Below are 26184 nucleotides of genomic sequence, written 5' to 3' on the forward strand. Positions count from 1 at the left end.
AAACTATATTAGAAGAAATGGAGGAGGAAACTGAGGTACGTGAACTAGAGGCAGGATGTTATGACGGGACAGGCACTGAGTAGGAAGGGAGTGATCTCGTTTATAGAGCCGTTATTCTAATGGCTGCCGCTCATTAGCTATGTGACTATGGGCGACTTGCTTCATTTCTCTTCTCAGTTTCTTTTTCAAAAACAAGAAGACTGCCAGGTGATCTTTAGGCTACAACAGTTGATTAATTTCAAGCCACAACATCTGATTTAAAATGCAGGGCGTTTACCTTAACCATACACACAGAAAATCCATGCTAAATAAATGCTTTTCAAAAACAAGCATATTTTCATAGATATAACACAAAGCAAAATCAGCTTTTGCAAAAAAACAAAAATATAAACACAACTCAAAACCAGTATTTAAAATGCAAACTACGAGTAGAAAGCAAACGCAAAATCAGTTAGGATTACAAAATCCTCTTGCCAAGCAGTTTTAGTGGCAAAATGGGTGTAAATCAGGAAAACTGAAAAAGAAACACATTGTGATAACAAGAAAGTAGCGAGCCACAAAATTCTTGGCAGAGGCAAGCCTGATGGAAGAACGGAGACGATGGTGCCCAACTTCCCATTCTTTGTTTGCACTCCATCTCCAGCCCTGTTACCTAGCTCTGGGGAAAGCATCTGCCGAGAGCAACCCGTCCTGCACCGAGGACTCCCCTCTGGCTCTTGTGATGCACTAGAGGAGGTGGTGGTGGTCAGGGGCAGATTAACCAGTAAGCGAAGTTCATAAGGGCTGAATTATGTTTACTTACTCATCTGTGGAGAACTATTTTCGATGTGAAAAACAAGTGAAATTGTTCACTACAGACTAGTAAATACACACTACTAAGGCCAAGCTTTCTGCCCCTGGGGTGGTGATGGTGGTGGTTGAGTGGGTATTACCCACCAGTGGTAATGGTTGCAATGGGGTTTTTTCCTGTGTATCTCCTAGTCGTGGGCAACTCTCACTTTTCTCCAGTATCAAAGATTGGAATTTTCCCTTTTCTAGCCAGATGCTCTAAATGTTTAAGTGAGGCCAAGAGAAGCTGCCTCAGGTGTTCATAAGAGTTCTGGTTCAGCCCACTCAAAACCTGTCATTGGTAAATTGCTTTGTGGAGGGCATGGGCTTGGGGAGGCTGGGAAGAGAAAAAAATAATATATGGGGAAAATAATATGAGTCAGTCATGCTATATAACAAAAATAACCCATATTCTCTCTCCTTAATCCTCCACACTCTAATTCTACCACGTAATTATTTTACCAGACTTTCATTCCAAAATTAAAAATAGTGCCTAAAGAAACCCTCAAGGATGTGATCTTTCCATCAGAAGTCTCAAAATTTTACTTAGTTGTAACCAGACATTTCTGAGGGAAGTTTTTTTAGAGGATTTGGGTAGGGGTAAGAGCACTAGGACAACTGCCAATGACATTGGGTATTGAGTGGGTGGTAAGGGTTCAGGTCGGAAGGGATGGATAAGGTTTTGGTAGGTGCTGGAAGGTAATTTTCTTGTAGCAAGATGTTCTGTGATGTTCCCAGTCTCTGCTTCCTGAGATGTTTCTTGTTCCTATGCAGACATTGTGTGGGTGTACCTTCAGAGTGAGGGTTCATGATTTTATCCAACTTTGCAACTTCCTATATTGATGAGCCCAAATAAACCTGCTGAGTTAGCAGAAACATAATCATGTGTATCTGTATGAAAAGTACCCAATATATTTTTCCTACAAGTACTGTAGTTATAATCTATTTTTCCTCTGTAGAGAAAAAGAAATGCTACGTTTATAAGGGCAAGTATGGTTATGTTGAGGCTGAGGATAAAGGGAGTGGAGATAATGGGTGTATGTCAAAATAGTTGTTGAAACTACAGATAAAAAGGTAAAGGGATCTTCATTTTCTGATGTGGCATGACTCAAAATGAGAAGAAACATCTGCAAGCATCCATTAATAATTGGGACCTGGAGTGTATGAAGTACAAACCTAGGAAAACTGGAAGTCATCAAAAATGAAATGGAACGCATAAACATTAATATCCTAGGCATTGCTGAGCTGAAACAGACTGGTATTTGTCATTTTGAATCAGACTATCATATGATTGGAAACCCTGGTGGTGTAGTGAGTGCTACGGCTGCTAACCAAAGGGTTGGCAATTTGAATCTGCCAGGTGCTCCTTGGAAACTCTATGGGGCAGATCTACTCTGTCCTATAGGGTCGCTATGAGTCAGAATCGACTTGACAGCACTGGGGTTGGGGATGATATGGTCTACTATGCCGGGAATGACAACATGAAGAGGAATGGCATTGCATTCATTGTCAAAAAGAACATTTCAAGATCTATCCTGAAGTACAACACTATGAGTGATAGGATAATACTGGTATTGGACTGGTATTGGCCATTTTAAATCACACAATCATATGGTCTGCTTCACTGGGAATGGCAAATTGAAGAAGAATGTCATCATATTCACTGTCAAAAAGAACATTTCAAGATCAATTCTGAAGCACAATGCTGTCAATAATAGGATAATATCCTTAAGCCTACAAAGAAGACCAGTTAATAGGAAGATTATTCAAATTTATAAACCGACCACTAAGGCCAAATATGAAGAATTTTACCAACTTCTGCAGTCTGAAATTGATTGAACATGCTATTAGGATGCATTGCTAATTACTGGTGATTGGTATGTGGAAGTTGGAAACAAGAGGAAGGATCAGTAATTGGAAAATATGGCCTTGGTGATAGAAACGATGCTGGAAATTTCATGTTAGAACTTTGCAGTATAGAATTTTTTCAGACCAATGACTTCTTCATTGCAAATACCTTTTTTCACCAATATAAATGGCAACTGTACACGTGGACCTTGCAGATGGAGTACACAGGAATCAAATGAGACTACATCCGTGGAAACAAATGATGGAAAAACTCAATATCATCAGTCAGAGCAAGGCCAGGGACTGACTGTGGAACAGACCATCAATTGCTCATATGCAAGTTCAAGCTGAAACTGAAGAAAATTAGAACAAGTCAACAAGAGCCAAAGCACAACTTTGAGTATATCCCACATGAATTTAGAGGCCATCTCAAGAATAGATTTGATGCATTGAACACTAATGACCGAGACCGGACGAGTTACGGAATGGCATCAAGAACATCATACATGAACGAAGCAAGAGGTCGTTAGAAATACAGGAAAGAAAGAAAAGACCAAAATGGATGTCAGAAGTGACTCTGAAATTTGCTCTTGAAGCTCGAGTAGCTAAAGTGAAAGGAAGTAATTGTGAAGTAAAAGAGTTGAACAGAAGATTTCAAAGGGTGGCTTGAGAAGACAAAGTATAGTATTACAACGACATGTGCAAAGACCTGGAGATGGAAAACTATAAGGGAAGAATATGCTCAACATTTCTCCAGCTGAAGGAACTGAAGAAAAAATTCAGGCCTTGAGTTGCAATATTGAAGGATCCTATGGAGAAAAGGAAACCCTGGTGGTGCAGTGATTAAGAGCTATGGCTGCTAACCAAAAGGTCGGCAGTTCGAATCCACCAGGTGCTCTTTGGAAACCCTATGGGTAAGTTCTACTCTGTTCTATAGGATTCCTATGAGTCAGAATCAACTTGCCGGCAGTGGGTTTTTGGTATGGCAAAAATATTACATGATGCAGGAAGCAGCCAAAGAAGAGGGAAGGAATACACAGAGTCACTATACCAAAAAGAGTTGGTCTACATTCAACCATTTCAGGAGGTAGCATATGATCAGGAACCGATGGTACCAAATGAAGAAGTCCAAGCTGCACTGAAAGCATTGGTGAAAAACAAGACTCCAGGAATTGATGGAGTACCGACTGAGATGTTTCAACAAATCTCCTTCCAATTGGATGCAATTCTGGAAGTGCTCACTCATGTATGCCAAGAAATTTGGAAGACAGCTACCTGGCCAACCGACTGGAACCAAACCCGCTGCCGTTGAGTCGATTGTGACGGATAGCGGACCTATAGGACAGAGTATAATTGCACCATAGAGTTTCCAAGGAGAAAGGTGATCCCAATGAAAGCATAAATTATCAAACAATATCATTAATATAACACGTAAGTAAAATTTTGCTGAAGACCATTCAAAAGCGACTGCGGCACTGTATCGACAGGAAACTGCCAGAAATTCAAGCCAGATTCAGCAAAGGATGTGGAACTAGGGATATCATTGCTGATGTCAGATGAACCCTGACTGAAAGCAGAGAATACCAAAGCTGTTTACCTGTGTTTTATTGACTATGCAAAGGCATTCAATTGTGTGGATCATAACAAATTATGGATAACATTGTGAAGAATGGGAATTCCAGAACACTTAATTTTGCTCAGTAGGAACCTGCACATAGACCAAAAGGCAGTCATTTAAACAGAACAAGGGGTTACTGTGTGGTTTAAAGTCAGGAAAGATGTGCATTAGGGTTGTATCCTTTCACCATATCTATTCGATCTGTATGATGAGCAAATAATCTGAGAAGCTGGTCTATATAAATGAGAACTCTCATCAGGAATGGAGGAAGACTCATTAACAACCTGTGATATGCAGATGACACAATCTTGCTTGCTGAAAGTGAAGAGGACTTGAAGCACTTACTGATGAAGATCAAAGACCACAGCCTTCAGTATGGATTACACCTCGACATAAAGAAAACAAAAATCCCTACAACTGGACCAATAAGCAACTTTTTGATAAACAGGGAAGAGCTTGAAGTTGCCAAGGATTTCATTTTACTTCAATCCACAATCAACACCCATGGAAGCGGCAGTGAAGAAATCAAAAGACGCATTGCATTGGGCAAATCTGCTGCAAAAGACCTCCGTAAAATGCTGTAAAACAAAGATGCCACCTTGAAGACTAAGGTGTGCCTGACCCAAGTCATGGTGTTCTCAATCATCTCATACGCACATGAAAGCTGGACTATGAATAAGGAGTGCTGAAGAAGAATTGATGTCTTCGAATTGTGATATTGGGGAAGAATATTGAGTATACCATGGACTGCCAAAAGAAGGAACAAATCTGTCTTGGAAGAAGCACAGCCAAAGTGCTCCTTAGAAACAAGGGTGACGAGACTGCATCTTACATACTTTGGACATTTTGTCAGGAGGGATCAGTCCCTGGAAAAGGACATCATGCTTGGTAAAGGAGAGGGTCAATGAAAGAGAGGAAGACCCACAATGAGATGGATTGACACAGTAGCTGCAACAATGGCCTCAAGCATAACAAGAATTGTGAGAGTGGCATGGGACCGACAGTGTTTGGCTCTGTTTCAGCTTTCCAGTTTCCTTCCAATTCAGTAAAAAACCACATCCTACAACAAATGGGTATAGTCATTATCAGCAAAGTTTGTCTTCTTCACATCCTTATCTTTGTTTTTATACAATTTATGACCTAAAGCATTTGAGTTGTAAAATTCTGGTAACCGCAAATTCTCACTTAAAATGCCTTAGTATGCCTTTTTGATAGTATTTGCCTAAAAAAGAAATCCTAAATTAGGTATGTTTTATATAACTAACATAATGGTTAAAAAACAAAGGCAATAAATAAATGAAACAGTTGCCATGGAGTTAATTCTGACTCATGGAGAGTAGAACTGCACTCCATAGGATTTTCAAGGCTGTGACCTTTTGGAAACAGATCACCAGGGCTTTCTCCAAAGGCATTTCTGGGTGAGTTAGAACCACCAACCTTTCAGTTAGTAGTCTAGCACTTTATCATTTGCACCACCCGGGGATTCCTACATAAATGGGTAAAAAATAAATGGGTAGGCAAGCGAAAATTCAGAATGTTCTAAATTAGTAATTTAATGGCAACATAGGGACTCAATTAGGGCCATTGAACCTTGATTAATAATCTTTTGCTAGAAAAGAGCAAGCAGATTTCAATGTCTCTTTTCCATCATTATTCATGCCAACTTTTTTTAAACAACATTATTTAGATATAATTTATGAACCATATAGTTCACCTCTTTAAAGTGCATAGTTAAATGGTTTTTAATGTTTTTACAGAGTTGTGCAATGATCACCATAATCTAATTTTAGGACATTTTCGTACCTTTCCCTTTCACTTCTCCTCTACGAGCTACAGGCAACTACTAATCTACTTTCTGTCTGTGTAATTTGCCTAGAGCCTAATTTTCCTGAGCCATTTCATATACATGAGGTTTTCCATGTCTTGCTTCTTTCATTTTGCGCAGTGTTTTTGAGGTTCATTCGTATCGTAGTATGTACAAGTACTTCGTTCTTTTTTATGGTCAAATAATATTATGGTCAAATAATATTCCATCGTATGGATAGACCACATTTGTTTATACATTCATCAGTTGATGGACATATGAGTTGTTTCTACTTTTTGGCAGCTATGAATAATGATACTATGAATATTTGTGTACAGGTTCTGTATGAATGTATGTTTTCATTTCTCTTGGATACATATCTAGGAGTAGAATTGCTGGGTCATATAGTAGCTCTTTGTTTAGCATTTTGAGGAACTGCCAAACTGTTTTCCAAAGGGGCTGTATCATTTTACACTACTACCAGCGATGAATGAGTGCTCCAGTTTCTCTGCATCCTCACCAACACTTGCTATTATCTGTCTTATGGATTATAGCCATCCTAGTGGGTGAGAAGTGCTATGGTGGTTTTGATTTGCATTTCCATAATGACAATGATGTTAGGCATCTTTTCATGGGCTTATTGGCTATTTGTATATCCTCTTTGGAAAAATGTCTGTACAAACTCTTTGCCTATTTTTTAATTGGGTTATTTTTTAACTTTTATTATTGAGTTATAATAATTCTTTATGTATTCTAGGTCCAAATTCCTTATCAGAAACATTATTTGCAAATAATTTTCCCCGTAGGTGGGCTGACTTTTCCCTTTCTTGGTAGTGTCCAACTCAATTTCATTAGGCTTCCTGATGAGAAACTTGCTCTTCTGAGCACATTTTTCAGCACTGCTGGCTTTTAACAATGTTTAAGGTGATTTGTGGATATAATGAATGTGCTTTCTGTTAACTGAAAGGTTGGTGGTTCCAGTCCATCCGAAGATATCTTAGAAGAAAGGCCTAGTGATGTACTTTTGAAAAATCAGCCAGTGATAAAACCCTACAGAGCACAGTTTTACTCCGGCACACGTGGGGTTGTCATGAGTTGTAATTGACTCTACAGCAACTGTTTTTTGTTGTTGTTGTTAGTCTGGTGGATATAATGCGGTTACAACTATGATTTAGAAAAGAAATCGTGGGAGGAAGAGTGTGAACACGTTAAGTTAATGCATGTAGAAAGAGCTATCTAGAAATGTTGGGTTTTGTCTTGCTTATTCTCCTTCCTTCTTATGAAAGTCCCATTGCCCCAGCCACCCTCTGCGTTACTCTGCCCCAGTCTTCCTCCTCCTGATGTTAGAAGTGGCTACACTTCTGATCTCCTTTGATCTTTGTAACATCATCAGAGATAATCAAACCAGTGGGTATACCAAACCAAAACCCAAACCCATTGCCGTCGTGTCAATTCTGACTCATAGTGACCCTATATAGAGTATTACTTATTGAAGCTAGTTGTTAGTAAAAGAGAGAAAAACAGAATCAGGGTAAAAATGAAGTTTTTGAAAATTTAAGAGACCTTATTATGTTCTACATGTCTTTGAAGGCAGAAGAGAAGGAGTCCTTGAAGTATGGTAATTGAAGGGGCTCAAAAAAAAAAAAATTGCTGTTGTAACAATGTCAAGAAGACCGTGGGTAGGAATTAGATCAAGAACACAAGAACACAGAGGCTATGGGAGCCTTAGAAAGAAGAAGCCGTCACCAACTGGGGTTAAATGGGGATGATTATTAACACCGTAGTATTTATTAATTTAAGAAAAGGGCCATGGAAAATGGTGTTAGGAAACTTTTGAGAGGAACTCCCAGCATCTATTTGATAATAGTAATGAATTCATATTAATCAAGGTATCAATATTTATTGAGTACCTACCATGTGAGAGGTACTTTAGAGACTATAGAAGAAGAAAACCTCAAAACTCCTTAAAGTGTTTATAATTTCTTTTGGAAATAAGTATGACTTAGTCAATTATTAAAACATATCCAGGAGTTAATAATAGTACATACAGGTTGTATACGTGATTAAAGGCTTAAGGCAGAAGAAAAAATAATAATAATGAGCTGGAGTAGTTGGGGAAGGCTTGAAGGAGACGATAGGTTTTGAAATAAACCTGGAAGAATGAAGTCCGTCTCCTTGACCCTTCACACCAACTTCTTATAAACTTCTGAAATATGTTGTGATGTCAAAAGGGAGCAGATCATGCATGATATTAACCATGAACTCTCAGAGGTAATCAGTCAGTGAGGAGCCATAGGATTAGGGCATTGCAGGACAGAAACATTTAATTATATATATATATATATATATATATATATATATATATATATATATATATATATATATATATATATATATATATGGATACCCTGGTGGCGTAGCGGTTAAGTACTATGGCTGCCAAACAAGAGGTCGGCAGTTCAAATCCACCAGGCACTCCTTGGAAACCCTCTGGGGCAGTTCTACTCTGCCCTATAGGGTCACTATGAGTCGGAATCAACTCGAAGGCAGTGGGTTAGTGGGTTTATATATATATATATATTGTTTTTATATATACTGGGTGTGTGTGTATATATATATATATACACACACACATGTATTTTAACCTCATCTTCAGGGAAGGAGTGGGTAGGAGGAACACCTATTTCTTCCATTAACGTTGGTTTAATTTCTTCTTGTCCTATCCTTAATGAGACATCTTCTTGACTCTGAAAATTCTTTCTAATGCATAGAAAAATGAATGCGTATAGGGCAAATAGGAGAATATATGTTGCATTTCTCTCCTTTCTGCAGAGTCAGTGTCAAGGAGCACAAAGTCCAGGTGATAAGCCCTCCAGAGTTTGAAATGATTGAAGACATGGCCATACTGACTCACCTCAGTGAAGCACCTGTGCTGTATAACCTGAAAAGGCACTATGAGCACTGGATGATCTGTGTGTACAGATGCTTTACTACTGGAAGATCAGGCTGGAACTCATATTGACGATGTTCCAGGCCTTTCCTGGGTGATATCTTACATGGAATTTAAGCATACTTACTTGGGGATAGTCCTTGAGGCACGCCCACTGGGGAGAGACTTTATTTTAGCATACCAATTTTATTTTGTCAATATTCTAACCCTTGCCATAGGTTGCCAAGCTAAATTAAGAGCACGAGGCTTGAAGCCTGGTAGACCAGTGTCCAAATGCCAGCTCTCACTTGCAAATTGAGTGACCATGGGTTATTTGCGCATGAAGTGGGATAATAATGCCAGCTTCTTCAGGGTACCTGGGAGAAGTCAATAAAAGAATGTAGGTAAAGCAGATAGTTCAGTGCCTGTCACCTAGTTGTACTCAGTAAATGGAATGGGCTTTTTTTTTTTTTCCATCATCATTAAATTGGTGATGGTTGGTTGCTTGGATTCTCTGGTTTACTGTCCATCTATGCAGCAGAAGCAGCACTGAGTAGATTAGACGCAGATGGTGGCAACTGGGATCCATTGCCCCAGAAGCCACAGCCTGCAGCAGCATGTTCCCCAGCTATCCGGTTCCCTGTGTGACTGTATTAGTTTTCTAGGGATGCTGTAACAAATCACCACAAGAAGCCAGAATTATGAAATCGAGGTGTCAGCCTGGCTGTACTCCCCCTGGAGGCTCTAGGCGAGAACACTCCCTTGCCTCTTACAGCTTCTGGTGGCTTCTTGTGGCTGCATCTCTGCATTCTCTGCCTTGGTCTTCACATGACCTTCTCTTCTGAGTGTCATGTCTTCTTCTGTCTGTGTATCTCTCCTCTGTGTCTGTTATAAGGACATTAATCAGTGGATTTATGGCCCAAGAAGATAATTCAGGAGGATCTCATCTTGACATTACATCTGCAAAGACCCTTTTTTCAAATAAGGCCATATCTACAGGTTTCAGGGATTAGGACATGGGCAGGTCTTTTTGGGAGCCACAATTCAAATCACCACAGTGACTGGATAACACTCGTGAGGCCTAAATGCCCTAGAAATCATGTTCCTAATTTTGCAGAGGCACTGATTCCCTCCTGGCCCCAACTGCCTGACGCTGTTCCTGAGATCTCTGCCGGACTGCTGCTGCATCCCCTGTGTCTTCAAAGCTAAACGTGTCTGACGTGCTAACAGTCCGCGGATCTCCTGGGGAAGAGGTAATCCCAGGTCCTGTTGTCCCTGTACCCTGATTCTGTCTCTTCCTGTTTGAAGTCCATTCTTTACAAGAGTCCAAAAGCTCTCCTCTTTTTAGTTTCTTTTTAAGTAACTATCTAAGCAAATATTACCTGACAGTAGAAGAGCTGACAAATCTAGGGGTATTTCTATTCTATTTCCTGGTGTCTTTTCTGATCTTCCCTCAGAGTATTCAGGTCTTTTCTGCATGACCATAAACCCTGACAAGTGGCTTCCAGTGTATCAGAAAGAAGTTGTGGCTGGCTACAAAAGGCAGAGGGCATCAGAGGTTCCCCTTCACATCTCTGCTGTTGCTTATAACACCTTTCAGGATATGCTTCACAGTAAGTAGCTGCCCTACAAAATGAAAAGTAAAAATATCTATCTACTTTTTCTCTGGGTCACTCAGAGGCAGTTAGGCACTGTGAGGAGAGTCTGGCCTTTGCAGGTACCTAATCACTTGAAGCCTCTGTTTCCTTCTGGATAAAATATGGGCAAAACGGTCCCTACCTCTTAGGGTTATCGGGAAGATTAGTTCACACATGAACCTAAGTGAAATAATGCCTTTAAAGGGTTTGGCATGTTGGCTAGCCCAGTCTAAGCCCCCTGTGGATGGCACCTACCATTATATAAATCGTCTGCTGTAGTGTCTGGTACAAAGAAGTTATTCTATAGCTATCACTACACCGTGATTCTTAAAATGACAAAAATGTCAACTATTAGTTGGTTATCATTTGTATTTGGAACAGAGAAATAGGCCTAGAACTGATATGTTCTTATGACTGATATAAATATGGGCAAGAGAATATCTCTTTTACTTTGCGCCATTTAAGTGATATTTTTTCTAACTGTAAACGGAGCAAACCCTTTCCCTTATGTCTGACTTCAAATTGTAGCCAAGGAAATTTTGAATAAGTTCATGCCAATATGTAGAAGCTCTGGCATAAGACTATTCTGACATTTTCCTTTGTTTTGTAGGCCAAGACAATCGGTCTCAGCTCTTCACGTGTTTGTCTTGCTTTTTCTTTTTGACCAGCAGTGAGAGTTTCAATGGAAACACCTACATTTCACTGAGAATAAAACATAAATTCACTGTTTTTGAATTTCTTGCTCTTTATATGCAGAGTACATTCTGGGCAAGAATGGGATACTCAGGATATCGTCATAACACTTTAACCCAAAAAAAACCCCAGTGCCGTTGAGTCGATTCCGACTAACACTTTAGTCGGTGATTACTCCAAATATGGCACCAACTAGCCTGCCTCCACCATTTTAGGAGACGCTTTAGAGCCCTCAGTGCACAAGATGTTTTTAATCACCTTCTTGGCAGAGAGAGCTCCAGTGTCCCAAATCTTCGTCTTCACAAGCCTCTGGACTGGTAGTTAATTAGACAGAGGCTGGATGTCCAATGGGTATGACCATGGGGCAGAAAACATGCTGTATGAGCAGTGAAAGTACATTAAACAGTACATTAAGTAGTGGGAACTGAGGCTTGGAGGGAAAAGAAAGGGGAAGAAGCAGAAGGAAGGAAAGAACCTTGGTGATGTAACGTTGTATGTTAATTTTGATGGAAAGAGCACTGACAGGCCACTTGAACTGTCAGCCCAGTGTCTGAGGGGACAGAATGAGACCCGAGAGCTGTGGAGTACTGAAGCCCTTGGTCTTCCTATGCAGTGATGGTGCACTTTATGTGTTAGGCCCTCCACTGGCATCAGTCACACCAAGAGGAATCCTAAGGTCTAAGGAGCTTAGAGCTAGAGGAGTGTTAGAGTTTAGCCCTATTCAAAGAGGACAGACTGTTTTCTGGAGTATACAGATAATAGGGCCCTGGGTGGTACAAACAGGTAAGTGCTCAGCTGCTAACTGAAAGGTTGGAGGTTCGAGTCCACCCAGGGGTGCCTTGGGGGAAAGTCCTGGGTGATCTACTTCTGAAAAATCAACCATTCAAACCCTGTGGAGCACTTTTCCACTCTGGCACCCACAGGGTAGCCATGAGTCAGAATCAACTTGATGGCAACTGGTTATACAGATAAAGGCAGAATTTGACTCTAAGATTATTTGGGTGATGAGGTTATAATTTCATAGCTGTATTCTTCCCATGTAAGTGCCCTAGGTGGTGCAAATGTTTTGCATATGTGACTGCCAACCTAAAGGTTGGTGGTTCAAACCCACCCAGCAGTACAGAAGAAAAGCCCTGGTGATCTGCTTCTGTTAAGATTACAGCCAAAGAAACCTTATGGAGCAGTTCTACTCTGTAACATGGTGTTACCATGAGCTGGAATTGACTCGATGACAACTAACAAAAACATTCTTCCCATGTTACAAAGTATGCTAATTATCAAAGGGAGAAGCATAAGCCCTATTACCTGGTGAAAATGAGGAAAAGGTTGAATTTGACCATGTGGCAGCTTTGATAAGTGAAAAATCTTTTGAGCAGTTGGTAATGAGGAGACCTATCTCTAATCAGTAGAGGTGCTCTCTGCTTTTTTTAACAGGACTGTGAAGAACTGCCTTCTTGGTTTTACAAAAGTCCTTGTTCACGCTCAACCCCAGATTCTTTCTCGTGCTGTTTTCACAGCCTGAGATGTCCTTCCCTTTCTCTTGACCAATTAGATACCTACGTCTCCTTCAAGTTCCATCTTAAGTTCCACTTTTCCATAAAACCTTCCTTGTTTGCCTTAACCTACGTGGTCAGAATTACTGAACTTTCATTGTGTTTATGTTCTGAACCAGCTAACTGTGTCATTGAATTTCCAATCACAGTGGTGAATCTGGCGCTAGAAAGAATGTGAACATCAAACACGTTATCTAGTATTTTGCCACATAGCAGCCATGGGTGAATACAAGAAAAAGCTGGTAACTGTTCATGAGAACTATTTCATTTACTTTGGCAGGAAAGGTGGAGTGGCTGTATCCATTGGGTCCTGGAGGCTCTTCCACAACTGCTTAGGAGGAGTAAGGAGGTGACTAGAGACACAGAACTCCAAACTAGTAACCTGACAAACATGAAGTCACATAATTTGATTCGAACCTGCTTTGAGGGGCATTTACTGGCATAGTCTTGGTTGGTTGGATGCACTGAGAATTATACCTTTAATTATGTGGCCCATTAAGATCCATACCATTTTAACAAAGGGCTAAGGTGCCTTGATAACAGCTTTTGATATTTCCAAATCCCTTAACTACTGTTGGAAGTCAAACAAACAAACAACAACAAAAAACACAAACAAAAAACCAAACCTGTTGCCATGGAGTCGATTCTGACTCATAGCGACCCTATAGGACAAAGTAGAATGACCCCATAGGGTTTCCAAGGAGTGCCTGGTGGATTTGAACTGCTGACCTTTTGGTTAGCAGCCAGACTCAACCATTACACCACCAGGGATTCTGATAAGATGTCAGACTCCCACAAATATGGGCTACTAAAAGCCTGATCCTTTCGCCCTAACTCCTGGATCATGTCCTGCTCCTGAAGGACATACCCTCAAGTGTAATCGTATCCCAGATTCCGAAAAACTTTACCTTCTCTCTCTATTCTATTCTTTTTATCCTTGATGGTTTTTAACTTAGCTTACTTTGTTTAGCTCCTTTAATAGGTTAGTGGGCTTTAAGGTAATTTGAGGGCAATTAGACCAAGTAGGGTCGCTAAGAGTTGGAACTGACTCGATGGCAATAGGTTTTAGACCCTAAAAGTAGATATGTAAAATGAAATTAGATAAGGCTGAATGGCACTGCAAATCAATGCGTACTGAGTGTTGGACCGTCTCATCTTTCTGTGCCTGGTGTTATTATTTGCTTTTTAAATTTAATCCTGAACACTTCCTGCTGTCTTTGCAAGGTAAGAAGTATTTGAAAATAGCAATCTTATCCAATTTTCAAACCACAGAAAGTTTCTTTTCTAACAGCCATATTACTGAAATGGATTGATTTTTTTTTTAGGTGTCTCTGAACTCTGTTATTCACTAGATATAGCTTCATTTTTTGCATGTGTTTTAAGTTTTCTGTTTTTTTTTTTTTTTTATATATATATAGCCTTTGACCCTGAGATAAGGTGGTAGCTCTTATACTGATCCATTAACAACAACAAGAACAGCAACAACAAAGATATGACAACAAAGCTCTAATAATAATGCCGAAGTCAAGTGTCCTTTTTGTCTTTCTGTGGTTATCTACACTGAATTGGGAGCACCTATTATGCATTTTTTTTATTATTATTATGCAGGACAATGTTTATGCTCATGATGCCTCTGTATGGTTCCTGGCTCTACCTGCCAGTCCATGGCGTCTTTGTCCTGGCCACTCAGCAGGAGCAAGAATGAGACCACACTAACAGGGTGAAGGAAAATTTGGGGAGTAATTTCTGGTGGATTAACGAATGTAGTGGGGGAGATAATGGTATCAATTAATAGCTTGTGCTTAAGAAAACCCTTCTAAGTGTTTGAGGAAACCCGTGGTTAAGAGCTGCGGCTGCTAACCAAAAGGCCAGCAGTTTGAATCCATTGGGTGGTCCTTGGAAACCCTATGGGGCAGTTCTACTCATAGTCGGAATCGACTTGACGGTAGTGGGTTTGGTTTTTTGGTGGGTAAGTGTTTAATTATGGAATTACTGCAGAAACCAAGCTTGAAAAACAATAACCTCCTCCCCTGACACTCTGTCTTTAATTTCTCTTTTCTCTAATCCGTCTTTGACACCACTGCCAGATTAATCTTCCTAATGTACTAGCAGGACCGTTTCAATTCTATGTTTCCAAACCTTTAAGGATTTGCAATCATCTTTTTAATACAATTCAAACTCATCACCTGGAACTTAGAGTTCTTTATTAAATAACTCCATACTGCCTATTCAACCTTTTCCTCCATTGCTTCTCAATTAACCTTATGTCTTCCAGCCAAAGCTCTTCTGTTTTTAACTCCAGATCTTTGCCCATGCTGTTTTTCCAGCCTGAAATGTTCTTCCCCTTCTCCCAACCAATTGCGTATCTACAGTTCCTTTAAGTTTCAACTTACGCCTCACTTTCCATGAAACTTTCTCTGCTTTCCTTAGTCTGTATTGTCAGAATTACGTAATGTTCATCGCATTTACAATCTTAGCCTATTAACTTTGCACTTAGTTCTATTCCTTTTATTTAACAGTTCTGTGTTTATTTAGCTTCAGTTATTTGATTATTTTTGTATCTTCCTATCTATTTGTGTATGTATATCTATAATTATTAAAACAAATTATTATGTTATTAATACATTAAGACCATCTCCTATCCCCTTAAAGGCAACTTTATTTTTTATGTTACATTTTTTGAACCTTTTTTTTTAATTGTGGTAAAAAATATGTATAACAAAGCATTTGCAAATTCAACAATTTTTACGTGTATAATTTAGTGACATTAATTACATTCATTGTGTTGTACAACCATTACCACTATTCTTTTCCAAATTATTCCACCACAATTAACAGGAACTCAGTGCCCCCTGAAGCAGTGGCTCCCCCTCCTCCCTCCCTATCTCCTGATAACAAATAATAAGCTTTGGTCTCTATACATTTGCTGTTTCATAAAGTGGGGTTATACAGTATTTGTCCTTTTATTACTAATTTATTTCACTCAGCATAATGAGTTCATCCATATCGTAGTGTGTATCAGGACTCCAGTTCTTTTTATGGCTGAGTTATATTCCATTGTATGAGTATACCCCATTTTGTTTATCCATTCCTCTGATAATGGACATTTAGATTGTTTCCTCCCCTTGGCTATTAAGAAGAGTGATGCAGTGAACATTGGTGTACAGGTTTCTGGTTGCATTCCTGCTTTCAGTTATTCTGAGTACATGCCTAGGAATGGAATTCATAGGTCACATGACAGTTCTGTGTTTAACTTTTTGAGGAACCATCGGAGTTTTCCCCAGTGGCTTTACCATTCCCACCAGCAATGGATGAGGGCTCCAATTTCTCCACATACTTTATGTTTAATTTTTAACTTTTGGAAATGAGTACGTATTTTGTTAGTATTAATCAGTATAACTTTTGTCATTCTGGTTTTCATTTAACTTTCTATTGTTACTTTGTACAATTACTTAGTATTTTCTCATTGTCAGATATTTAGGCTTTAGTCTTTCATGATAATTTGTAACATTTTTATGCAAATCTTTGTTCATAAAGCCCTTTTACTGATTTGAAAGACCGGAGATCCATGGTAGTTAGGAAAAAAAAAAAAAAGAAGGGGTATAATATTTGTAAATCTGTAAATTTTTAACACCATATAATATATATATATATTTTTCCCCATAAAATGGGACTTTGAGGCTGAGTGGAAAGAAACAAAGCCATGGTGAAATGTGGGTTCTGGGTGGCCATCTAGACTAACTCTCTGTGTAGATGGTCCATTTTGGCCCATTGATTTGAGTGTGCATGGTTCAAATTCATGACCAATATGATTGATCACTTGACATGGGTCTCTAGGATTACTTAGGAATAACAGCAAGCAAAAATATAATTGAATAATGCCAAGAGTCTGCTTTATTATCATAGGATAAATTTCCAACTGTAAGGATTAGATGAAAAGAGAGGGTTGTTAACAATGGGGGTGGGGGGCGCTATATAGGAAGTATGTCTGAAAATAGGCTATAGTGCTCTGGAAGATACATAACCATTTCCTTTTCCCACTTAAGCCAATGTCAACCAAAAAAGAAGCATTGCAAATAAGTGAGCTCCCACACATATTCATATATTCCCAATTAATATCATATATTGTCAATCTCTCTCATCTATTTATTCTTCTGATATTTCATTCCAAATTATACCTTATAGCCAAATTTAGAAGCAGGTTTTGGCTACTGGTTATCAGAAGGAGGATAGGGCTTTGTTTTGGGGATGGGAGGCTTGCCACATTACCGAGTTCTGTTAAACACTTAGTTAGTGGCATGTCGTCTGCATGTGTCTCTGCAGGTGACTTCAGAAGATCAAATGTGCAAGTGAATCCTGTCTTGAAAGCATTGGAAATACCACAATCCCAAGCAATTACAACTTCTCTCATTTGTAAGTAGTGTGATTCAGCAGTATATCAGAATCTTTTATTTTTAAACAAATGGTAAAATTGATATCTGAGCACATACCAAAACCAAGCCAACCCATTGTCGTCGAGTCAATTCTGACTCATAGTGACCTATAGGACAGAGTAGAACTGCCTTATAGGGTTTTCAAGGAGTGGCTGGTGGATTTGAACTGTTGATCTTTTGGTGCAGTCAAGCTCTTAACTACTGCACCACCAGAGTGCCATCTGAGCACCTGGGGATGAAAAATGTCTCTATAGCATCAGAGAAGGTCCTATAATATTGTTGGATTTCTCAAAAAAATTTTACCAGCCTCATCACTAAGACAATTAAAAGTACATATAGATATGTATCTGAGAAGCTTCTACTGTTTGGTCAATTTCAAGAAGAAAATATTTGTCTTAATCATTCCAAATTCCTTTCTACTCCCCGTAGGGAAGCTTACCAGCAAATTATAGTACTGTCTTATGTTTTATTACATTTTACAGATTTGAAAGTACTTTTTCCTTTGTAATTTCCTATACTTCTTATAATAAATTAATTTAGCAGGCACTTCTTAATATACTTAGTATACTTAATATACTACAATTACTGTTTCTACTCTTGGCTATGGTTCCCCTTAACTCTGCATATTTCTCACCGGGGATTTTTTTACAAGAAGAAAGTTATTTCTTAAGTAGGTTTGATGACTAGCAGTCCCATGATGGAGGAAGAATTTGAATTTCAAAATCTAGCTTCACAAATCCATTTTTATGCCAAGAATGAGAAGACAGGGAGCCACTGTATAATTTATAAGGAAATTTGTAGAAGGTGTCCTCTTTGATTCTCTGGGCGCACTTAAAGAATAGCCTCATGATGTATTGGCTAGTTTCCATCTAAGGCCTTAGAGCCACTCTTTCCACACTTTAGACATCTGCTTGTGACGTCTGACTGGACATAATAAGTGCTAATACTGGCCCATAAAACAGCTGCTAGGCTTTGGATTTGTTAGAATGTTAAGGGATTTGCTGCTGAGATATGAAAGCTGTAAAGAAGTAAGAGAGGGGAAAAGGTAAAGAAAGAATAGGGAGGGGGGAAAAAAGAAAGATAAAAGGGAAGGAAAGAAAAGGGAAGAACAGCAAGTGGAAAGAAAAAGAAGAAAGAAAGCAAATGAAATGGAACAATAAAAAAGTTGGAAAGATAGAAGAAAATAAAAAAATAGAGAAGCAAAATAAACATAAAGATGGATAGATAGAAAGAAGAAGGAAAGGAGAAGGGATAGACAGAAAGGAGAAGGGAAGGGAGAAGGAAAAAAGAAAAAGGGTTAAAAATAAAACCTACATTTAAAAAAAAAATTTTTTTTTATGTACGTATTTTTTTTTTTTTTATGTATGTATAACCAAAAAAACCAACCCATTGCTGGCAAGTCAATACTTATATTTCCATATAATTTGTATGCATATGTACGTGTATATGTGTATGTATGTATGTACATGCATACACATTTGCATCTGATATCTTCAATTCCAATCTAACACCATAGGGTTTATTCTAGCCTTTCCCCCTCTCTAATAGTGAGAAACCCAGCTCCCATTATCCTACATTTTTACTTAATTGCTCAGTCACCCTGATTGTGGCCACTCTCCTTGCCTAGTTAGGTTGTGGTCCTGGTCTGATACCCTCTCACCTCTGCCAGGCTGCTTTCCATCCTGCTCCATCACCCTTACCCCGCAAAGCCTAGCTGCCCCTTAGCTGACCACATTCTTGGCTACATCTGGTATTCTTGCATGGGCCCCTGCTGCCTCTGGGCAGCCTTACTGCCCCACTAGAGTCTGCTTTAAAGCTTTTTATTGAGAAGGAAGGAAGGGAGGAAGAGAAGGACAGAGGAAGGAAAGAGGGAGACAGGACCATCTATTATTTAAAACAGTGGTGTTTTGAAAACATAAGTAAGATCACATCTCTACTCTACTTAAGACTTTGCAATGTCTCCAGAATACACATAAAATAAAACCCTACTCCTTACCATGGCTTACATGACTTACTTTATCTGGTACCTGTCTCTTTCAGACTTTGTTTTATGCCTGTCTTTCTCTTACTCACTAAGATTCAGTACCACTGGCTTTTCTTTTGGTTTCAAAACATGACAAACTTGTTCCCACATTATAGTCCTTGCATTAAAGCCATTTATCCACTAGAATACAAGTTTCATGAGAAGAGGGACTGTGTCTTTGTCTTAGATTTGAAACCCCAGTGCCTAGCAGGGCTCCTGGATCATTGTAGACACTCAAAAAAATCTTTGTTGAATGAATGAAGGAATAGTCTAAGCAGATATTATTTTTCCCATTTTCAGATAAGAATACTAAGGCACAGAGAGAGTCAGTAACACACATAAGTATACACATCTAGCAATCAGCAGATCATCCAGGGCAAGTCCTATCAATCATTCTGGGTCCCTCCAGACAGTAACGGGTGACATTTCAAAACCATGTGACATTTTTTACTCTTTGAAAGGTAGTCACTTTGAAAGTAAGATGTATCATAAGTTCTTGCTAGTTATCTTAGTCTAGGTTCTCTAGAGAAGCAAAACCAGTGAAGCATCTATACACACACATATGTATACAGGAAGCCCTGGTGGCACAGTGGTTAAGAGCTACGGCGGCTAGCCTCTCGGTTAGCAGTTTGAATCTACCAACCGCTCCTTGGAGATCCTATGAAGCTCTTCCACTCTGCCCTGCAGGGTTGCTATGAGTCAGATTCAGCTTGATGCTAGAGGCTGGAAAGTCCTAAGTTTGTGAGTTAGGCTGGAGGCTTCTACTGATTCATGGGGTAGCTGCAGGGGTTGGCCAACCCAAGACTGGTAGGTCAGACAGTAGGCCTCTGGCTCACTGGCTACAGAGGCCCACAAATTCCAAGATTGGCAGGTAAGCTTCTAGCTCAAGTCCCAAGAACCAGAGGTCAGATGAACAGAAACGAGCTGCAGGATTCAGAGCGAGCAAAAGCCTGAAAGCCTCAGCAGAACGTTCACCTGTATTGGATGGAGGCCACACTCCCAAGGAAACTCCCTTTCAACTCGTTGGCTGCTTACAGTAAATCCCATCATGGAGGTGATTACGTCATTATATGACTGCCGAATTACATCATAACTGCCAGACCATTGAGAAACATGGCCCAACCAGGTTGACACACACCATTAACGACCACACTAATGCTTGGAATGTTTAAATGTATTGTGTCCACTTGGAGCAAATTTATCAGCATGCAGTTTGGCATCAGAGGCAAGCTGTCATCTACAGGCGTCGATATCTGTAAGTAACCATTTGATAGTTTTCTTCTATGTTTTACAAGAGCACATTAGGTATGAACCTTTCTCCATTTCTCATCATTCTGATTTGCAGGAAAAATCCCAGCAGCCTGGAGAGGTGAACTACCAAATTCTGTCTGAAAAAAAAAAAAAAAAACCTTCAAGATAAGTGTAAGATTCAGAGACACGGGTCATGCCAAAAATAGAGAAGACAGAAGTCAGTATGGAGGAGCTGAAAAAGTGATGTTTTAGTAAGTCTCTTAACCTCTTTAAATTTTGTCTTTTAATTTATATTATTTTTGTTATTGTTGTTGAGAATACACAGAAGAACATACACCAATTCAGCAATTTCTACATGTACAATTTGGTGACATTTATTACATTCCTTAAGTTGTACAGTCATTCTCACCCTCTGTTTCTGAATTGTTCCTCTCCTATAAACTCACTACCCCCTAAGCTTCCTGTCCACTCTTTGGAGTTTCTGTTGTCAGTTTGATTCCATATAGGTAGTTCTTAAAAAAGCACAATGCTCAAGGCAGGAATTCTTACCAGTTAAGCTAAACTATTGTTTGATTTTAAGAAGACTTCAGGGGATATTATTGGTTTAAAGTGTACAGATTGTCTCAGGGCAATAGTTTCAGGGTTCATCCAGCTTCCGTGGCTCCAGAAAGTTTGGAGTCCATGAGAATTTGAAATTCTGTTCTATATCTCCCCCCTTTGGATCAGGATTCTTCTACAGAATCTTTTTTTTTTTTTTTTGGTATCATACTTTAGATGAAGTTTTAGAGAACAAATTAGTTCCACATTAAACAGTTAGTACACATATTATTTTATGACATTGGTTAACAACCCCACGACATGTCAACACTCTCCCTTCTCAACCTTGGGTTCCCTATTACCAGCTTCCCTGTTCCTTCCTGACTTCTAGTCCTTTCCCCAGGGCTGGTGTGCCCCTTAGTCTCCTTTTGTTTTATGGGCCTGTCCAATTTTTGCCTGAAGGGTAAATCTCAAGAGTGACTTGATTACTGAGCTGAAAGTGTGTCCAGGGGCCATACTGTCAGGGTTTCTCCAGTCTCTGTCAGGCCAGCAAGTCTGGTGCTTCTTTTTGAGTTAGAATTTTGTTCTACATTTTTCTCCAGCTCTGTCTAGGACCCTCTATTGTGATCCCTGTTAGAGCCATCATGGTGGTAGCTGGTCACCATCTAGTTGTGCTGGACTCAGTCTGGTGGAGGCTGTGGTACGTGTGGTCCCTTAATCCTTTGGGCAAATCTTTTCCTTATATCTTTAATTTTCTTCATTCTTCCTTGCTCCTGAAGGGGTGAGACCAGTGGAGTATCCTAGATGGCGACTCACAGGCTTTTAAGACCCTAGGCACTATGCACCAAAGTAGAATGTAGAACATTTTCTATTTTTTCTATTATGCTTTAAGTGAAAGTTTACAAATCAAATCAGTCTCTCATACAAAAACTTATATACACCTTGCTATGTACTCCTAGTCGCTCTCCTTCTAATGAAACAGCACACTCCTCTTCTCCACCCTGTATTCCCTGCATCCATTCAACCAGCACCTGTCCCCGTCTGCCTTCTCATCTTACCTCCAACAGGACCTGCCCACGTAGTCTCATATGTCTACTTGAGACAAGAAGCTCATGCCTCACCAGTATCGTTTTCTGTCTTATAGTCCAGTCCAATCCCTGTCTGAAGAGTTGGCTTTACGAATGGTACCAGTCTTGGGCTAACAGAAGGTCCAGGGACCGTGACGTCTGCAGTCCTTGTAGTTAGACCATTAAGTCTGGTCTTTTTATGAGAAATTGAGGTCTGCATCCCACTGTTCTCCTGCTCCATCGGGGATTCTCTGTTTTGTTTTTAATAGTTTTTATTGTGCTTTAAGTGCAAGTTTACAAATCAAGTCAGTCTCTCACACAAAAACCCATATACACCTTGCTACACACTCCCAATTACTGTCCCCCTAATGAGACTTTAATGAGACAGCCAGCTCTCTCCCTCCACCCTCTCTTTTCGTGTCCATTTTGTAAGCTTCTAACCCCCTCCACCCTCTCATCTCCCCTCCAGGCAGGAGATGCCAGCATAGTCTCAAGTGTCCACCTGACCCAAGAAGATCACTCCTCATCAGCATCCCTCTCCAACCCACTGCCCAGTCCAATCCGTATCTGAAGAGTTGGCTTTGGGAATGGTTCCTGTCCTGGGCCAACAGAAGGTATGGGGTCCATGATCACTGGGGTCCTTCTAGTCTCAGTCAGACCATTAAGTCTGGTCTTAAGAGAATTTGGGGTCTGCATTCCACTGCTCTCCTGCTCCCTCAGGGGTTCTCTGTTGTGTTCCCTGTCAGAGCAGTCATCAGTTGTAGCCAGCCACCGTCTAGTTCTTCTGGTCTCAGGATGATGTAGTCTCTGGTTCATGTGACCCTTTCTGTCTCTTGGGCTCATAATCACCTTGTGTCCTTGGTGTTTTTCATTCTCCTTTGATCCAGGTGGGTTGAGACCAATTGATGCATCTTAGATGGCTGCTTGCTAGCGTTTAAGATCCCAGACGCCACTCTTCAAAGTGGAATCCAGAATGTTTTCTTAATAGATTTTATTATGCCAATTGACTTAGATGTCCCTCGAAACCATGGTCCCCAGACCCCTGCCCCTGCTACGCTGGCCTTCGAAGCATTCAGTTTATTCAGGAAACTTCTTTGCTCTTGGTTTAGTCCAATTATGCTGACCTCCCCTGTATTATGTGCTGTCTTTCCCTTCACCTAAAGTAGTTCTTATCTACTATCTAATTAGTGAATGCCCCCTCTCACCCTCCCTCCCACGTTCCTCTCGTAACCACAAAAGAATGTTTTCTTCTCAGTTTAAACTATTTCTCAAGTTCTTATAATAGTGGTCTTATACAATATTTGTCCTTTTGCAACTGACTCATTTCACTCAGCATAATGCCTTCCAGGATCCTCCATGTTATGAAATATTTCACAGATTCCTCACTGTTCTTTATCGATGCGTAGTGTTCCATTGTGTGGATATAACATAATTTATTTATCCATTCATCCATTGATGGGCACATTGGTTGCCTCCATCTTTTTGCTATTGTAAACAGTGCTGCAACAAACATGGGTGTGCATATATCTGTTCATGTAAAGGCTCTTATTTCTCTAGGATATATTCCAAGGAGTGGAATTGCTAGATCCTATGGTAAAAAAAAAAAAAAAATTTTATGGTAGTTCTATTTCTAGCTTTTTAAGGAAGCGCCGAATCGATTTCCAAAGTGGTTTTACCGTTTTACGTTCCCACCAGCAGTGTAGAAGTGTTCCAATCTCTCCACAGCCTCTCCAACATTTATTATTTTGTGTGTTTTGGATTAATGCCAGCCTGTTGGAGTGAGATGAAATCTCATTGTAGTTTTGATCTGCATTTCTCTAATGGCTAATGATCGTGAACATTTCCTCATATGTTAGCTACCTGAATGTCTTCTTTAGTGAAGTGTCTATTCATATCTTTTGCCCATTTTTTTATTGGGTTATTTGTCTTTTTGCAGTTGAGTTTTTGCAGTATCATGTAGATTTTAGAGATCAGGCGCTGATCAGAAATGTCATAGCTAAAAACTTTTTCCCAGTCTATAGGTAGTCTTTTTACTCTTTTGGTGAAGTCTTTGGATGAGCATAGGTGTTTGATTTTTAGAAGCTCCCAGTTATCTAGTTCTTCTTTTACATTCTTTATAATGTTTTGTATATTTTATACTGTTTATGCCATGTATTAGGGCTCCTAACGTTGTCCCTATTTTTTCTTCCATGATCTTTATCGTTTTAGATTTTATATTTAGGTCTTTGATCCATTTTGAGTTAGTTTTTGTGCGTGGAGTGAGGCATGGGTCTTGTTTCATTTACGTTAATTGTTTTTCTAATGTTGGGATTCTCTATTTTTTTTCCCCGTCAGGGCAGTCATCAATTGTAGCCAGGCACCATCTTGTTCTTCTGGTCTCAGGCTGTTGTAGTTTCTGGTTATGTGGCTCTTTCTGACTCTTTGGCTCATAATTACTTTGTGCCTTTGCTGTTCTTCATTCTTCTTTGCTCCAGGTGGGTTGAGACCAATTGATGCATCTTAGATGGCCACATTCTAGTGTTTAAGACCCCAGACGCCACTCACCAAAGTGGGACACACAATGATTTCTTAATATATTTTGTTATACCAGTTGACCTAGATGTCCCCTGAAACCACAGTCCCCATAACCCCACCCCTGCTACTCTGGCCCTCGAAGCATTTGGTTGTATTCGGGAAACTTCTTTGCTTTTGGTTTAGTCCAGTTGTGCTGACCTCTCCTGTATTGTGTGTTCTGTTTCCCTTTGCCTAAAATAGTTCTTGTCTACTACCTAATTAGTGAATACCCCTCCCTTCCTCCTTCCTCACCCTCTTAACCATCAAAGAATATTTTCTTCTGCATTTAAACTATTTCTTGAGTTCTTCTAATAGTGGTCTCATACAATATTTGTGCTTTTGCAACTGTGTGACTATACCATAATTTATTTATTCACTCATCCGTTGATGGGCACCTCGGTTGCCTCCATCTTTTTGCTATTGTAAACAGTGCTGCAGTGAACATGAGTGTGCATATGTCTGTTTGTGTGAAGGCTCTTATTTCTCTAGGGTATATTCCAAGAACTGGGATAGCTGGATTGTGTGGTACTTCTTCTATTTCTAGGTTTTTAAGGAAGTGCCAAATCAATATCCAAAGTGGTTGTACCATTTTACATTCCCACCAGCAGTGTATAAGTGTTCCAGTCTCTCCACAACCTCTCCAACATTTATTATTTTGTGTTTTTTGGATTAATGCCAGCCTTGTTGGGGTGAAATGGCATCTCATTGCAGTTTTGATTTGCATTTCTCTAATGACTAATGATCACAAGCATTTCCTCATGTATCTGTTAACTGCCTGAATTTCTTCTTTGGTGAAGTGCCTGTTCATATTCTTTACAATTTTTTAATTGGGTTATTTGTCTTTTTGTTGTTGAGTTTTTACAGTATCCTATAGATTTTAGACATCAGACGCTGATCAGATTTGTCATAGCCAAAATTTTTTTCCCAGCCCATAAGTACTCTTTTACTCTTTTGGTGAAGTCTTTGGATGAGCGTAAGTGTTTGATTTTTAGGAGCTCCCAGTTATCTAGTTTCTCTTCTGGTGTTTGTGGATTGTTAGTAATGTTATGTATACTGTTTATGCCATGTATTAGGGCTCCTATGAGTCGGGATCGACTCGATGACACTGGGTTTTGAGTGTTGTCCCTATTTTTTCTTCCATGATCTTTATCATTTTAGATTTTATATTTAGTCTTCGATCCATTTTGAGTTAGTTTTTGTGCATGGTGTGAGGTATGGGTCTTGTTTCATTTTTTTTTGGAGACGAATATCCAGTTATTCCAGCACCATTTATTAAAGAGACTGTCTTTTCCCCATTTAACAGATTTGGGGCCTTTGTCAAATATCAGCTGCTCATATATGGATGAATTTATGTCTGGATTCTCAACTCTGTTCCGTTAGTCTATGTGTCTGTTCTTTCACCAATACCAG

The 26184-nt window shown here is 39.6% G+C and overlaps 1 protein-coding gene across 1 annotated transcript in view; it reads left to right on the forward strand.

Annotated features, from left to right (window-relative positions):
• Positions 1-505: 505 nt before the first annotated feature.
• MYH15 (myosin heavy chain 15) overlaps positions 506-26184 on the forward strand; it is a 209814-nt gene continuing 184135 nt past the window's right edge. Inside the window, 7 exon segments of the mRNA XM_064273474.1 lie at positions 506-1865; positions 8888-9070; positions 9441-9443; positions 10485-10640; positions 11275-11302; positions 13060-13122; positions 20560-20621. Of these exon segments, the coding sequence (XP_064129544.1) occupies positions 1712-1865; positions 8888-9070; positions 9441-9443; positions 10485-10640; positions 11275-11302; positions 13060-13122; positions 20560-20621 (649 nt within the window). The 5' untranslated portion in view covers positions 506-1711.

Source organism: Loxodonta africana, chromosome 20, assembly GCF_030014295.1.
Source record: "Loxodonta africana isolate mLoxAfr1 chromosome 20, mLoxAfr1.hap2, whole genome shotgun sequence".
NCBI lineage: Eukaryota > Metazoa > Chordata > Mammalia > Proboscidea > Elephantidae > Loxodonta > Loxodonta africana.